The 16,174-nt window shown below is 44.2% G+C and overlaps 1 protein-coding gene across 1 annotated transcript; it reads right to left on the bottom strand.

Moving 5' to 3' along the window:
• Positions 1-1,591: 1,591 nt before the first annotated feature.
• Positions 1,592-2,863, bottom strand: LOC138363226 (nucleolar protein dao-5-like). Its single transcript, XM_069322231.1, has one exon. The coding sequence runs from the start codon at positions 2,861-2,863 to the stop codon at positions 1,592-1,594; it is 1,272 nt and encodes a 423-aa protein (XP_069178332.1).
• Between the last annotated feature and the right edge of the window lie 13,311 nt (positions 2,864-16,174).

The following is a 16,174-nucleotide window of genomic DNA, read 5'->3' as shown; positions in this document are numbered from 1 at the left end:
TCAGCTGGGACAACCGAATTCCACGGTCCTGTGCGCAGTTCAAGTAGTAACGGCTTTCGGGTTGACCAAGGGTTGTTGTGCGTTAACGACGGAGAAGCGACGGAGGCAGTTGTGTTGAAGAAATGTGGTACAGGATTATCTACAAGACCAAGCAGTGACGTCGCCCAGCCAGAGACAATGGACGTCTGTCTATATATTTCATTTTTTTAGAGTAGGATGATGTATATTTGTTTAGCTAGGATGTATTTTTTTTTTCGTTAATAAAGTTGTTGCACACAGCTAGCTTGCTTTAGCAGTGTTGCAAAAACTTTATTTCGGGGAGAAGGGGAGATGTAACACTGTAAAAGTGTTTGGTTTAGTTTAATACATACATAGAGTACATGAGTCACAGACAAGGATCTGAGAGGCGCCAGTTGTCTGCCTGAGAACTCACACCTCAAAGCGTTAATGACCCCAAGTGACCTGAGGTCAGATCATGCGAATTTCACCTTGCTTCTGATAATCTCTTAGTTGTAGTCTGGTAGCCTTCAAACATGCCGACGTTTAAGGAGTGGCTTGGTAGAGTGCCGGAGGCTATCTACTTGTGGGCGGAGTTAGCTACTAGGTTCCCCAATATAAACTCGGAGAGCTATCGAGCATGGAGGATTAAATCAAGAGAACAGCAGACGAGCAGAGCAGAGGAGACGGCCCTAGCAGGGAGGCTGTCGGCCGGCAGGGCGGGAGTCTCTGTCAACTACAGACCCCCCCCCCTCTCTATTCAACTTAGACTCAGTCCTCGGTGAGTGAACATTAAGGTGACTTGTCGTGTTTTACAAGTGTTGTGTGACGATCAGGGGCAGTCAATTGTAGTGTTCTCAGATTCTTGGAGGATGACTCACTTTGAATATTAATCTTTAACATTTTAATTGGATTGCTTAAGTTATGATATTTATCATGAAAAATATAATTGTTGAATTTATTATTTAAATGGTCTTTCACTGTGTCCCTAGAGTTGAGTTGAGGTGAGAAAGCCTCGGGGATTATTGGTTCCCTGATTTTAATGAGTACATGGTACAGAGGGAACATACTAATAATGAACTCATGATAACATCTTTTGAGAATTTTGTGATACAGGCAAGTTCCATTCCTTGTCTTGTATGTAATGATCATGAATGGATGGTGGCAGCATTTCGTCTTCTACTATCTACTCTTCTACTTCTACTATCTACTCTTCTACTTCTACCTATCTACACCTCTCCCTCCACCCCCTCTCTAAACTCTCACTTTCAACTAATGACCCTCCTCGCTCCTCCCACCTCTCTACCTCTCACCCCAAACCCTCACTAATTACTTCACTTTTCATTTCTTTCCTTTCGTTTCCTCTTATACGTTTGTGGCAATGATTTTGTATTCTAGAGTTCTCTCTAGAGTTTTGGGTAACTGATCCAGTTACGGCGCCTTGTAGTCTTAGCACCTAGGTAGTCAAATACCTAGGTTACAAGGTGTTGAACGAGAGAGGTTGCCTTAGGAACTCTGGAGGTGCTCTAGAATAGTTAGCTAACTGGGGACGGGATAACGGACTAGAGAGAGCTGTTTCCCCCGGCCTCGTTAGTTAACTGGGGGGTGGAATAATGGACAAGATAGAGCTATTTCCCCCACCCCCCGTTACACTTGTGTAGGATGGGGAGAGGCTGGCTTCTTCCTTGTGTAGGATGGGGAGAGGTTGGCTTCTTCCTTGTGTGGGATGGGGAGACGTTGGCTTCTTCCTTGTGTAGGATGGGGAGAGGCTGGCTTCTTCCTTGTGTAGGATGGGGAGAGGCTGGCTTCTTCCTTGTGTAGGATGGGGAGAGGCTGGCTTCTTCCTTGTGTAGGATGGGGAGAGGCTGGCTTCTTCCTTGTGAAGGATGGGGAGAGGTTGGCTTCTTCCTTGTGTGGGATGGGGAGACGTTGGCTTCTTCCTTGTGTAGGATGGGGAGAGGCTGGCTTCTTCCTTGTGTAGGATGGGGAGAGGTTGGCTTCTTCCTTGTGTGGGATGGGGAGACGTTGGCTTCTTCCTTGTGTGGGATGGGGAGAGGCTGGCTTCTTCCTTGTGTAGGATGGGGAGAGGCTGGCTTCTTCCTTGTGTGGGATGGGAAGACGTTGGCTTCTTCCTTGTGTAGGATGGGGAGAGGCTGGCTTCTTCCTTGTGTAGGATGGGGAGAGGCTGGCTTCTTCCTTGTGTGGGATGGGGGAGGTTGGCTTCTTCCTTGTGTAGGATGGGGAGAGGCTGGCTTCTTCCTTGTGTAGGATGGGGAGAGGCTGGCTTCTTCCTTGTGTAGGATGGGGAGAGGTTGGCTTCTTCCTTGTGTGGGATGGGGAGACGTTGGCTTCTTCCTTGTGTAGGATGGGGAGAGGCTGGCTTCTTCCTTGTGTAGGATGGGGCGAGGTTGGCTTCTTCCTTGTGTGGGATGGGGAGACGTTGGCTTCTTCCTTGTGTAGGATGGGGCGAGGTTGGCTTCTTCCTTGTGTGGGATGGGGAGACGTTGGCTTCTTCCTTGTGTAGGATGGGGCGAGGTTGGCTTCTTCCTTGTGTGGGATGGGGGGAGGTTGGCTTCTTCCTTGTGTAGGATAGGGCGAGGTTGGCTTCTTCCTTGTGTGGGATGGGGGGAGGTTGGCTTCTTCCTTGTGTGGGATGAGGAGATGTTGGCTTCTTCCTTGTGTGGGATGGGGAGAGGTTGGCTTCTTCCTTCTGTAGGATGGGGGGAGGTTGGCTTCTTCCTTGTGTGGGATGGGGGGAGGTTGGCTTCTTCCTTGTGTGGGATGGGGGGAGGTTGGCTTCTTCCTTGTGTGGGATGGGGGGAGGTTGGCTTCTTCCTTGTGTGGGATGGGGAGACGTTGGCTCCATCTTTGTGTGGAATGAAAGGGGCTGTTTTCCTTCTCTTGTCGGATAGAAGTGATTAAATTGAGTGGTTTGGTTTTTCATGTAGAGTTGATGGAATGGGAAGGACAGCCAGGTTTAGCGTTATAGATCTTAGTAAATGGAAAGGGTGTAACACTTAAAGCGCTTGAATATATGATATTATATACGTAACGTAACACCTAATCTATCTCCTGAGGCACATATAAATAGGATAACGACAGCAGCGTACTCTATACTGGCAAAAGTTAGAACATCATTCAGAAACCTAAGTAAGGAGGCATTTAGGGCGCTTTACACTGCCTACGTAAGGCCAGTCTTAGAGTATGCCGCCTCATCATGGAGTCCCCATCTGAAGAAGCATATAATGAAACTGGAAAAAGTTCAGAGGTTTGCAACGAGACTCGTCCCAGAGCTACGAGGGATGGGGTATGAGGAGCGCCTGAGGGAACTGTGCCTTACGACACTAGAAAGAAGAAGGGAGAGGGGGGACATGATAGGAACGTATAAGATACTCAGAGGGATTGACAGAGTGGACATAGACGAAATGTTCACACGTAATAGTAACAGAACGAGAGGACATGGATGGAAGCTTGAAACTCAGATGAGTCACAGAGATGTCAGGAAGTTTTCTTTTAGCGTGAGAGTAGTGGGGAAATGGAATGCACTTCAGGAACAGGTTGTGGAAGCAAATACTATTCATAATTTTAAAACCAGGTATATTAGGGAAATGGGACAGGAGTCATTGCTGTAAACAACCGATGCTCGAAAGGCGGGATCCAAGAGTCAATGCTCGATCCTGCAGACACAACTAGGTGAGTACAACTAGGTGAGTACACACACACACACACACTTATAATAATGATACCAGATCTTGTGCATTTATCTTAATTACAAATCTTAGTGGAGTTTCTCATTCTATGAACAAATTAATTACCGAGAACAGCAATTTATTTTACTTGCAAGAAAAGGAAAAATCAGACTCTAAATCAAAATTAATTTACTATTCACTACACATTTTAGTTTAACTATCAGGAACAAGGTCAAAACAAATTATTTGTTAATCATATTAATTAAAGATATAATTATATTGAATTTGGTAATTACAATAATTAAAAGATTAATAATTATATACGAGTTAAACATGGATGAAAATATTAAAACAAACGCGTTAAAACGTCAGTTGACTGTGTAACATTTTTTTTTATTCCAGAGTAATAAGTGGTATTTGCTAATTGCTTATGCCTTCAATGTATAGAAAATGACTATTATTCCTACACGAACGGTCTCACTTCATGCAGGTCGCCGTTCAATCCCCGACCGTCCAAGTGGTTGGGCACCATTCCTTTCCCCCCAGCCCATCCCTAATCTTTATCTTGACCCCTTCCCAGTGCTATACAGTAATGTCTTGGCGCTTTCCACCCTGACAAGTTGCCTGGAAGGGAAGGCCGCTCGTGCCTGTAACATGTTTGTAACCCGAACGAACGAGTTTACAAACACGTTACAGACACGAGCGGGTTTGTAACCCCGATCTTCGTTGACTGCGCCTCCAGGAGCCTCTAAGCCGCACTGCTTTCTGATGAAGATAAGCAGCCCGCCTCTTGCCCCCCGGGTCACTGGGCGCGGCTCTTACACGGGATTACAACATCATCAAGACCTTGCTGTGAGGAGAGTGGCTGCCAGGTCACCAGAGACTTGAAAATCTCTCGAAAAAACAACTCGATTCTACATCTTTTACGGTAAATTTTTTCGGGTAAGAGGTATAAATACATGTTAATTATTGAGGCGATGAGTCACAATAACGTGGCTAAAGTATGTTGACCAGACCACACACTAGAAGGTGAAGGGACTTGAGAATGGTCCAGGACGGACCGAAACGTCGTCGTCGTCCCTTCACCTTCTAGTGTGTGGTCTGGTCAACATGTTAATTATTATTCGTAAGCTGGTTTTTTTTCTGGCTGTGTACGAACGACAACGCGCCAATTCGTCAGTTTACTCATGGGAAGCGGGAAATTTAAAAAAATATTACTCGCCTGGTTACGAAATCAAGGTTTTGGTAGAATAAAAGGCGCTTTTTATAGTTTGGAAGTATTAGTAATTAGGAAACGACTCTTACTACATTGTGGAAGTATCTGCGTCCCAATCTCTAAGACCATGTAAAGTGTGTGTAGGAGTTATTGCTATGTGTAGGGAGCCGGTGGCTGAGCGGACAGAACACTGGACGTGTGATTCTGTGGTCCTGGGTTCGATCCCGGGCGCCGGCGAGTAACAATGGGTAGAGTTTCTTTCTCCTTGATGCCCCTGTTACCTAGCAGTAAATAGGTACCTGGGAGTTAGTCAGCTGTCACGGGCTCCTTCCTGGGGGCGAAGGCCTGGTCGAGGACCGGGCCGTGGGGACACTAAGCCCCGAAATCATCTCAAGATCTCAAGAAGATGTACTTCCTGTGTACTTAGGGACAACTGTGTGTGTGTGTGTGTGTGTGTGTGTGTGTGTGTGTGTGTGTGTGTGTGTGTGTGTGTGTACACTCACACATTTGTTCTCGTTTTTTGTGCTGCGGAATCGAACTCTAGCCCTTCGACCCCGCTTTTCTAGTCGTTGGTTGTCTAATACAATGACTCCTGACCTATTTCCCTATTATTCCTGCTTTTAAAGTTATGAATGGAGTTAGCCTCCACAAGCTGCTCCTGTAGGTCGTTCCATTTACTGCCCCTTACGCTAAAAGAAAACCTTCTAACATCTCTATGACACATCTGAGTCTCAAGCTTCCATCCATGCCCCCTTGTTCTATTGATATTCATTGTAAACATTTCATGTGTTTCCACCTTGTCAATCCCTCTAAGGATTTTGTACGTCTGTATCAAGTCCCCCCGTCTCCCTCCTCCTTACTAACGTCGTCAGGTTTAGTTCCTTCAGTCTCTCTTCGTACATCATCCCTCGCAACTCTGGGACGAGTCTCGTTGCAAATTTCTGCATATATTTTAGCTTATGTGTTTCTTTAGATGGGGGCTCCACGATGGGGCAGCATACTCTAAGACTGGCATGGGCGGCATACTCTAAGACTGGCATGGGCGGCATACTCTAAGACTGGCATGGGCGGCATACTCTAAGACTAGCATGGGCGGCATACTCTAAGACTCTCATGGGCGGCATACTCTAAGACTGGCATGGGCGGCATACTCTAAGACTGGCATGGGCGGCATACTCTAAGACTGGCATGGGCGGCATACTCTAAGACTAGCATGGGCGGCATACTCTAGGACTCTCATGGGCGGCATACTCTAAGACTGGCATAGGCGGCATACTCTAAGACTGTCATGGGCGGCATACTCTAAGACTGGCATGGGCTGCATACTCTAAGACTGTCATGGGCGGCATACTCTAAGACTGTCATGGGCGGCATACTCTAAGACTGTCATGGGCGGCATACTCTAAGACTGGCATGGGCGGCATACTCTAAGACTGTCATGGGCGGCATACTCTAAGACTGTCATGGGCGGCATACTCTAAGACTGGCATGGGCGGCATACTCTAAGACTGTCATGGGCGGCATACTCTAAGACTGGCATAGGCGGCATACTCTAAGACTCTCATGGGCGGCATACTCTAAGACTGGCATAGGCGGCATATAGTGATCTTAAAAGCTCCTTATTCAAGTTTCTGAAGGATGTTCTGACTTTTTGCTAGAGTAGAGTATGAATATTATGAATAATATTATAGAATATTATGAATATATATGTATGTAGAGTATGAATATTAGTCTCTCTAGTATTTATCCTTCTAGTTCGTCGCATTTGCTTGCTGACCTTAAACTGTTGAAGTGCTTCTTCACATCCCTATGTCTCGTGTGTGTGACTTCCACGCCTGGGGCCAGATTCACGAAGCAGTTACGCAAGCACTTACGAACCTTTCCATCTTTTCTCAATCTTTGGTGACTTTGCTTACAATTATTAAACAGTTAATGAGCTCCGAAGCACCAGGAGGCTGTTTATAACAATAAAAACTGTTGATTGGGAAGTTTTCATGCTTGTAAACTGTTTAATAAATGTAAACAACGCCGTCAAAGATTGAAGAACGATGTACAGGTTTGTAAGTACTTGCGTAACTGCTTCGTGAATCTGGCCCCTGGCCTCTCGTTAAGTTCCTGCTCCACCTTAACATTCTCTCTATGTCATCGATATTCCTAAGTATTTTGTATGTCGGGATCATGTAGTCTGTCTTTCTCCTATTGTTGGAGTTTTTTAGTTTCATCGTGGTGGCTCCATTCTTTCTGAATAGGTTTTATAAGCTTGGGGCTCCAGGCCAGTGCTGCATACTCTGCCTCTGGTCCAACATGTGCTGTTTAAGGTGTTTTGTACAGTTGTCTACGGTCACGAGGGCCGCCCTGATGTTCGCCAGCTTACTATATGCTGCTGATGTGATTGTGTTTGTGTGTGTGTATATTGCCTCTACTCTCACGGGCCCTGGAAGGTTCCTCATATTGAAAGCAAATTTAAACTTGGAGGATGTAAGGGACCTCTCTGTGATTATTTAAACATTATACAAATTATAGTCACAATTGTGTTCAAAGTAACCGCTCGGCAATTATTCGAACTCGATAAAAAAAATTCTGCAGCTGTTTAGGATTGGAATTAGCGCGGGAATGTTTAAATCTTGTTTACCACGGCCCCGGTGTGTAGTGACGGACACATACAGTTTTGGACGTCCAGCAGGAAATGATAGTTTACAACAAACGGCTCTGACAACCGCGCTTGCTAATGCAAAGAGCCTTTGTTAGGCATTACGGTTCCTAATTTCGTTTTCAAGTTGATCAATGTTATATGGAGAGAGACAGTGTCTTACTGATGGGGTATGTACATACTTGTACATATGTACTGTACATATTTCCTTGTAAAGGCCACATATTGTCACCCCCGTGATATCCACATTATAGACTATCTTAAAGGAGATCTTAATATCTTCCTTTAGAAGTGGATTTCATCTTAATATCTCTCCCATCAGAAATTTTAAAGCTTAATTTCTCAAGCATTTCGGCCATTGATTTAATCATCACTACTTGCTAATATTGACACTTGTACGTTTTATAAATGTACGTGGACAAGCTTTTACTCGCATAACCATCTTCCTTCCAGAGAGCATATGTTCCAGACGTCAGAGATCATTCACAAGGCAGTTACGTTTCATACCCAGTCTAATACAGCGAGCACATGGCCAGCCCTCAAGGCTATACAGTCTTCAATCCACCGAGAAGCCGGTTGAAGTATTTCTCAATCTACAGGATAAGATATACGATATACTTCAGGGGCAGGTTCACGAAGCAGTTACGCAAGTATTTACGAACGTGTACATCTTTCCTCAATCTTTGACGGCTTTGGTTACGTTTATTAAACAGTTTACAAGAATGAAAACACTTCCCAATCAACTGTTGTTATTGTTATAAACAGCCTTCTGGTGCTTTGGAGCTCATTAACTGTTTAATAATTGTAAACAAAGCTGCCAAAGATCGAGAAAAGATGTACAGGTTCGTAAGTACTAGCGTAACTACTTCGTGAATCTGGCCCCAGGACATGATGGGATCAGAATCTCATTCTCGATGGCATCTAATTTGGGTTTAATAGGAAATAATGTCCTCCTCCAGCTCCTATAAACATGCAAATAAACGAGTTTCGGTGGATATTAATAAGAGCTGCCTCGTATGGGCTCCATACCACCCTTGTTGTTTCCTTAATTCTCATGTTCCTAAGTGGTTTAATAGCTAGTAATGTTCTTTCTAACATGTGGTTATCTTCTTGAGGTTATCTTGAGATGATTTCGGGGCTTTAGTGTCCCCGCGGCCCGGTCCTCGACCAGGCCTCAACCCCCAGGAAGCAGCCCGTGACAGCTGACTAACACCCAGGTACCTATTTTACTGCTAGGTAACAGAGGCATAGGGTGAAAGAAACTCTGCCCATTGGTTTAACTCTGCTCCTGCCTAACTCTGCCCAACTCTGCCCAGTGGTTTAATAGATAATAATGTAATCTTTTTGAATAGTTTGTCATCTTGCTGGTTTGATGTAAGAAATGGTCTCATTAACGTGAGGGTTGGTGGGTAAAATATATCTCACTTGGAGAAATGGTGTGAGACGGTGGTCTAATCCGGGAGTGTTTTGTGTTCAATAATGCGTCGTTACCGGCACTTGGCGTTGGCTACACGTCTCCGGCCGCTAAATCGAACACTTTGTTCTTCACCAGTGCGTCAGAACGCTCTCAACACTTTAACATCAATGCGTCAAAACGCTCATAACACTTTACATCAATGCGTCAGAATGCTCACTCCTGCACTTTGCTTCACATCAGGTGTAAACATCGCCATTTTAATTAAAACATGTTGTGACATATTTTGGAATAGGTAAATAACTTCATACATGAAATACTTCCCCTATAAGGGGAGGGGGGGGGGGGGGAGGGGGGGAGGGGGGAGGGGGGGGACTGATGTAAGTATTTCATGAAAAGCAACACGGAATTCGTTCAGAATAACACTGCCTCTGTTGTTTAAATGTTAATGCACACTAGAAAATAATAGTATTTTAGCAGCGAACAAGGTTTTTATATAAGGATGAGAACACATCAAAGGAATTCCAGAAAATTGAGTTTAAGAAGAATTTTGATATTTTCAGTTTCAATTATAAGGGTTTGTATATATATATATATATATATATATATATATATATATATATATATATATATATATATATATATATATATATATTGTGACGGTAACGCGTTGGTGTTCGGCTGTTTAAGGCTAGGGGTATGGCCTCGTCACATAGTTATAAAAAAAAATAAAAAAAACTGGAACTTCGTCTGTGGTAAGGTAAGGAGAAGACACACAAAACACAAGTAAACTTTAACAATGAAATTTTAATTACGTTAAATAAATCAAAACATGAATAAAATGCACAAACAAATTCTTATAATAAAATCAATCAATCAAAATAATAAGAATACTTAAATGACACAATGAAAAGTTACGTTAAGGCAAAATAACAAGAAGTGCAACACAGAAATAATTGGGAGGTGCTGGAATATTGGCTTTAAGCTATCACCTCTCTCAGTACACGCTAACGTCTAGCTGGGAGGAGTGATAACCACGAAAGCACTGAACATTCTGAGGTCTGAGGTCGTGGCGACCCCAGACATCAAGTAGTATGGGGGGGCGAGTGCAGGTGCAGCCAGACCGGCGACCAATCAGTGGGGCCGGTAGCGATCAACGAGTAGTTTGGCGGTTTGAGTCTGAACAGGTGTCTCTGGCTGCAACGTTTTGCGCTCTGGCAAGCCTTGCTGGTGTTGTTGTCGTTGTTGGACATTTCTTCCATAGTAGTTTTATATAACCACAACGACGTAATTGTGGAGGGAAGAGCAGGCTCAATCTCTTGAAGGAGATTATCGTCACAATATATATATATATATATATATATATATATATATATATATATATATATATATATATATATATATATATATATATATATATATATATATATATATATGTCGTACCTAGTAGCCAGAACGCATTTCTTGGCCTGCTATGCAAGGCCAAATTTGCCTAATAGGCCGAGAGATATTTTTTTATTTTCAATAAATTGTTTCCAATTAGTTTATTTGAATTATTATTATTATTATTATAATATGTTGCGAATATAAATTATTGACTTAGTTGTGTTAGTTTAGGTTAGGTTTAGATAGGTTAGGTTAGGTTAGGTAAGGTTGATTAGGTTAGGTTAGGTTAGGTCATATATCTACGTTAGTTTTAACTCAAATTTCAACAAATTAACTTATAAATAATGAAATGGACAGATTTATCATTTCATAACAAAAAGTGAGAAAAACATATAAATTTAGGAAAATTTGGCTTATTAAGCAAATCGAGCCTTGCGTAGTATACCGAGTATGACGTTCTGGCTACTAGGTACAACACATATATATATACATATATATAATATATATATATATATATAATATATATATATATATATATATATATATATATATATATATATATATATATATATATATATATATATATATATATATATATATAAAGAAAAAGTAAGATTAATGACCGAAAAAGTAAGATTAATAATTCTAACACGAATTTTCTCGATCTTTCGTACATTTCTTTTCACTGTTGGTGGTAATTCAAAAATCAATTCTCCAAAATTCATTTTTATTTCTAGTCTGACGCGACACTTGAGCGCGTTTCATAAAACTTATTACATTTTCAAAGACTTTAGTTTACACATACACAACTGAATAGAACTTACACATCTCCGATTTGTTTATATCTACATTTGAGTGAAGTGGATGGGGTGAGGTGGTATTAATAGGGTATTAATTTCATCAACACAAGACAGAACACGAAACAATGGGTATTGAATAGAAGTGATTATAGAAAGCCTATTGGTCCATATTTCTTGATGCTTCTATATTGGAGCGGAGTCTTGAGGTGGGTAGAATATAGTTGTGCATTAATTGGCTGTTGATTGCTGGTGTTGACTTTTTAATGTGTAGTGCCTCGCAAACGTCAAGCCGTCTGCTATCGCTGTATCTATCGATGATTTCTGTGTTGTTTACTAGGATTTCTCTGGCGATGGTTTGGTTGTGGGAAGAGATTATATGTTCCTTAATGGAGCCCTGTTGCTTATGCATCGTTAAACGCCTAGAAAGAGATGTTGTTGTCTTGCCTATATACTGTTTTTTGGAGCTTACAGTCCCCAAGAGGGCATTTGAAGGCATAGACGACGTTGGTCTCTTTTAAAGCGTTCTGCTTTGTGTCTGGGTTTGAGTTTCTCATGAGTAGGCTGGCCGTTTTTCTGGTTTTATAGTAAATCGTCAGTTGTATCCTCTGATTTTTGTCTGTAGGGATAACGTTTCTATTAACAATATCTTTCAGGACCCTTTCTTCTGTTTTATGAGCTATATATATATATATATATATATATATATATATATATATATATATATATATATATATATATATATATATATATATATATATATATATATATATATAATATATATATATATGCATGCTAGACTAATAACAAAAACACGTGATTCATTTATGCGTAAGTATTCACATACGAGAAATAAAACGAAAAATAATCAGAGTACTATCATAATTTTTAAACATTTTCCAAGAGTACAGTAGGAAATGAGTGAGTGACCGATGTTAAGCGCCAGGAGCTTGGGGCAAGCTTTACCCAGTTGTCAGTAATTACTGTTGGTTAAGTGCACAACATGGACGAGTTGTAATTTGTGTCAAAGGAAAATCTTGTCATACTATATATATGACGACTTTGAATTATTAATATTATTATTCTTGTTTAATATAGGAACGTGTGTGCAATAATTATGAAATAATTAAACAAAAAATCAAGTCATAATACCTACCCTTTAAATCGAAAATTTGTGTTTTTGATTTTTCATGAAGAGGGCATACAGTTTCTGATAAAGAAAAAATAATATTAATAATTATAATTATATTAAATTCAGTTATCATATTGTTTGAGAAGATTTTTCGAGTTTTCTGTGACTCCAATCCCGACCCACCCATGTTATGCACATACCCAACAGCAATTAATGGGAAAAATTGGGTAAAGCTAGCCCTAGGCGTCTGGCCCTCAACATTGGACATACAGACAGACACAGATGGTAAGGCCTTTAAATTTCCTCTCTCTATGTCTTGTCCCTGTCCGTCCTTCTGCCCCCCCCCCTCTTCTCTTCTCCACCCCTCTTTGTCTCTGTTTCCCCTCGTCACCCCTCTTCCTAACCCCTCTGTCTCTCCCCCCATCCCCCTCTCTCCCGTCGTATCTCTTCCCTCACCTCACACTCTCTCTTGGGACCAAAGAGCCAAAGCTTAATCCCCACAACCACAACTAGCTGAGTACACATACACACACACACACACACACACACACACACACACACACACACACACACACACACACACACACACACACACACACACACACACACACCCACCCACACCCACACACACACACACACACACACACACACACACACACACACACCCACACACACACACACACCCACACCCACACACACACACACACACACACACACACATATAGAACATGTAATATCATAAGACGCTGGAAACTGTTCAAAAGCTATCAGGCAAAAAGAACCAGGACTGTAGACTCGTATAGTCGGCACGTGCCAGACCTGTGAGCCGGCAGAAGGCTGGTGGAGAGCAGGAGATTATTCTGGTGGCGTGGCCATTGGCAGGCCTCGGGCAGGGCCTCGGGCAGGGCCTCGGGCAGGGCCTCGGGCAGGGCCTCGGGCAGGGCCTCGGGCAGGACCTCGGGCAAAGCCTCGGGCAGGGCCTCGGGCAGGACCTCGGGCAGGGCCTCGGGCAGGGCCTCGGGCAGGGCCTCGGGCAGGACCTCGGGCAGGGCCTCGGGCAGGGCCTCGGGCAGGGCCTCGGGCAGGGCCTCAGGCAGGGCCTCGGGCAGGGCCTCGGGCAGGACCTCGGGTAGGGCCTCGGGCAGGGCCTCGGGCAGGGCCTCGGGCAGGGACCCCATGGTAGAACCACAAGTATTTTTGAAAAAGTGTTATGTTGCTACAACGTTGTAACCATGTAGTTGGTACATTTTAAGACCATAGTTGTTAGAATGTTGTTCGTAACGTTTAAAGAACGTTATACATAACTTTTAAAGAACGTACATAACTTTTAAAGAACATTGTACATAGCGTTTAAAGAACGTTGTACATAACTTGTAAAGACCGTTGTACATAGAGTTTAAAGACCGTTGTACATAGAGTTAAAAGAACGTTGTACATAGAGTTTAAAGACCGTTGTACATAGAGTTTAAAGACCGTTGTACATAGAGTTTAAAGACCGTTGTACATAGAGTTAAAAGAACGTTGTACATAGAGTTTAATGACCGTTGTACATAGAGTTTAAAGACCGTTGTACATAGAGTTTAAAGACCGTTGTACATAGAGTTAAAAGAACGTTGTACATAGAGTTAAAAGAACGTTGTACATACAGTTTAAAGACGGTTGTACATGGAGTTTAATGACCGTTGTACATAGAGTTTAATGACCGTTGTACATAGAGTTAAAAGAACGTTGTACATAGAGTTAAAAGAACGTTGTACATACAGTTTAAAGACGGTTGTACATAGAGTTTAATGATCGCTGTACATAGAGTTTAATGACCGTTGTACATAGAGTTTAAAGACCCTTGTACATAGAGTTTAAAGACCGTTGTACATAGAGTTTAAGGAACGTTGTAATAACATTTAAAGTACGTTGTACATAACGTTTAAAGACCATTGTACATAACGTTTAAAGAACGTTGTACATAACGTTTAAAGACCGTTGTACATAACGTTTAAAGAACGTTGTACATAACGTTTAAAGAACATTGTACATAACGTTTAAAGAACATTGTACATAACGTTTAGAAAACATAGTTTAATAATGGTTACGTTGTATGTAATTTTCAATATGAAGAGGAGAAAAACGGTCGAAAAACACGATAGAAAACAAAACACCCATTTTAGGCTTCATACGTGTCACTGGAATTCCAAATAGGGTGCAGTCCTCCTTAAAGAGGGGCAAAGGGGTCGACCCCCCCGACCTCTTATGACATTCTTCCCTCCCCCCCTTACAATCACATTTCACAGTGAGAAGTTGTATTAGGAGAAGTTGTATGTAATATAAGATGCCCCGTGCATCTTACATTCAACCTTGAACAGACATCAAGATATTTGAAACATATACTTGAGGGGTATATGAAACTCTACAGAAAACATTCCCTGATTCTATTTCAGTCTTCATGAAAATCGCTGGGGGTCCCTATAGATGCCGATATTTCTAAGTGTGTGGCACTAAGGCAGACCCCGACTGACCGATGACATTCCCATACCCTCCAATGGTTGATATTGAAAAGTTAGCGAGGTTAGCCCTAGGCATCTGGCCTCCACACGAACTATTTCCTTCATCAACGACTAGTTGAATATTTTATTTAATTCAAAATACAGCTGTATGTGAGAAGTTGCTGTATTTATTTTCCATGTATTAAGATATTTATTTTTATCCTCAGCAGGGCTCTGACGTCACTCCCGTCATGAGGTCACGTGACGTGTGTGAACCAATGGTAAGTTGTGACATCAAGTTTAGTAACGTTTGGTTACCGGAACCTGTTGGGCCTTATTGGTGGGTGTGAAGGGGTTCAACCAGCCGCTTCCTCACACACGCAGCACCATAACATAATGTTCGTCAGTTTTAAAATGCTGTTCGTACAAAATTCTCAATTAAAATATTATATTTTTTGGTCAGCTTGATCTCATATCTCGCTTTATTAAGAGTCAGTCGCCTCGTTCAGACATGTTTTGTCCACCTCACGCTCCGTCCACCCCACGCCCCGTCCACCCCACGCCCCGTCCACCCCACGTCCCGTCCACCCCACGCCCCGTCCACCCCACGCCCCGTCCACCCCACGTCCCGTCCACCCCACGCCCCGTCCACCCCACGTCCCGTCCACCCCACGCCCCGTCCACCCCACGCCCCATCCACCCCACGCCCCGTCCACCCCACGCCCCGTCCACCCCACGCCCCGTCCACCCCACGTCCCGTCCACCCCACGCCCCGTCCACCCACGCCCCGTCCACCCCACGCCCCGTCCACCCCACGCCCCGTCCACCCCACGCCCCGTCCACCCCACGCCCCGTCCACCCCACGCCCCGTCCACCCCACGCCCCGTCCACCCCACGCCCCGTCCACCCCACGCCCCGTCCACCCCACGTCCCGTCCACCCCACGCCCCGTCCACCCCACGCCCCGTCCACCCCACGTCCCGTCCACCCCACGCCCCGTCCACCCCACGTCCCGTCCACCCCACGCCCCGTCCACCCCACGTCCCGTCCACCCCACGTCCCGTCCACCCCACGCCCCGTCCACCCCACGTCCCGTCCACCCCACGCCCCGTCCACCCCACGCCCCATCCACCCCACGCCCCGTCCACCCCACGCCCCGTCCACCCCACGCCCCGTCCACCCCACGCCCCGTCCACCCCACGTCCCGTCCACCCCACGCCCCGTCCACCCCACGCCCCGTCCACCCCACGCCCCGTCCACCCCACGCCCCGTCCACCCCACGCCCCGTCCATCCCACGCCCCGTCCACCCCACGCCCCGTCCACCCCACGCCCCGTTCACCCCACGTCCCGTCCACCCCACGCCCCGTCCACCCCACGCCCCGTCCATCCCACGCCCCGTCCACCCCACGCCCC

The sequence above is a fragment of the Procambarus clarkii genome, chromosome 10 (assembly GCF_040958095.1).
Source record: "Procambarus clarkii isolate CNS0578487 chromosome 10, FALCON_Pclarkii_2.0, whole genome shotgun sequence".
In the NCBI taxonomy this organism is placed as follows: Eukaryota; Metazoa; Arthropoda; class Malacostraca; order Decapoda; family Cambaridae; genus Procambarus; species Procambarus clarkii.
The sequence above is the reverse complement of the archived record's forward strand: the minus strand, read 5'-3'. Positions and strand labels throughout refer to the sequence as shown.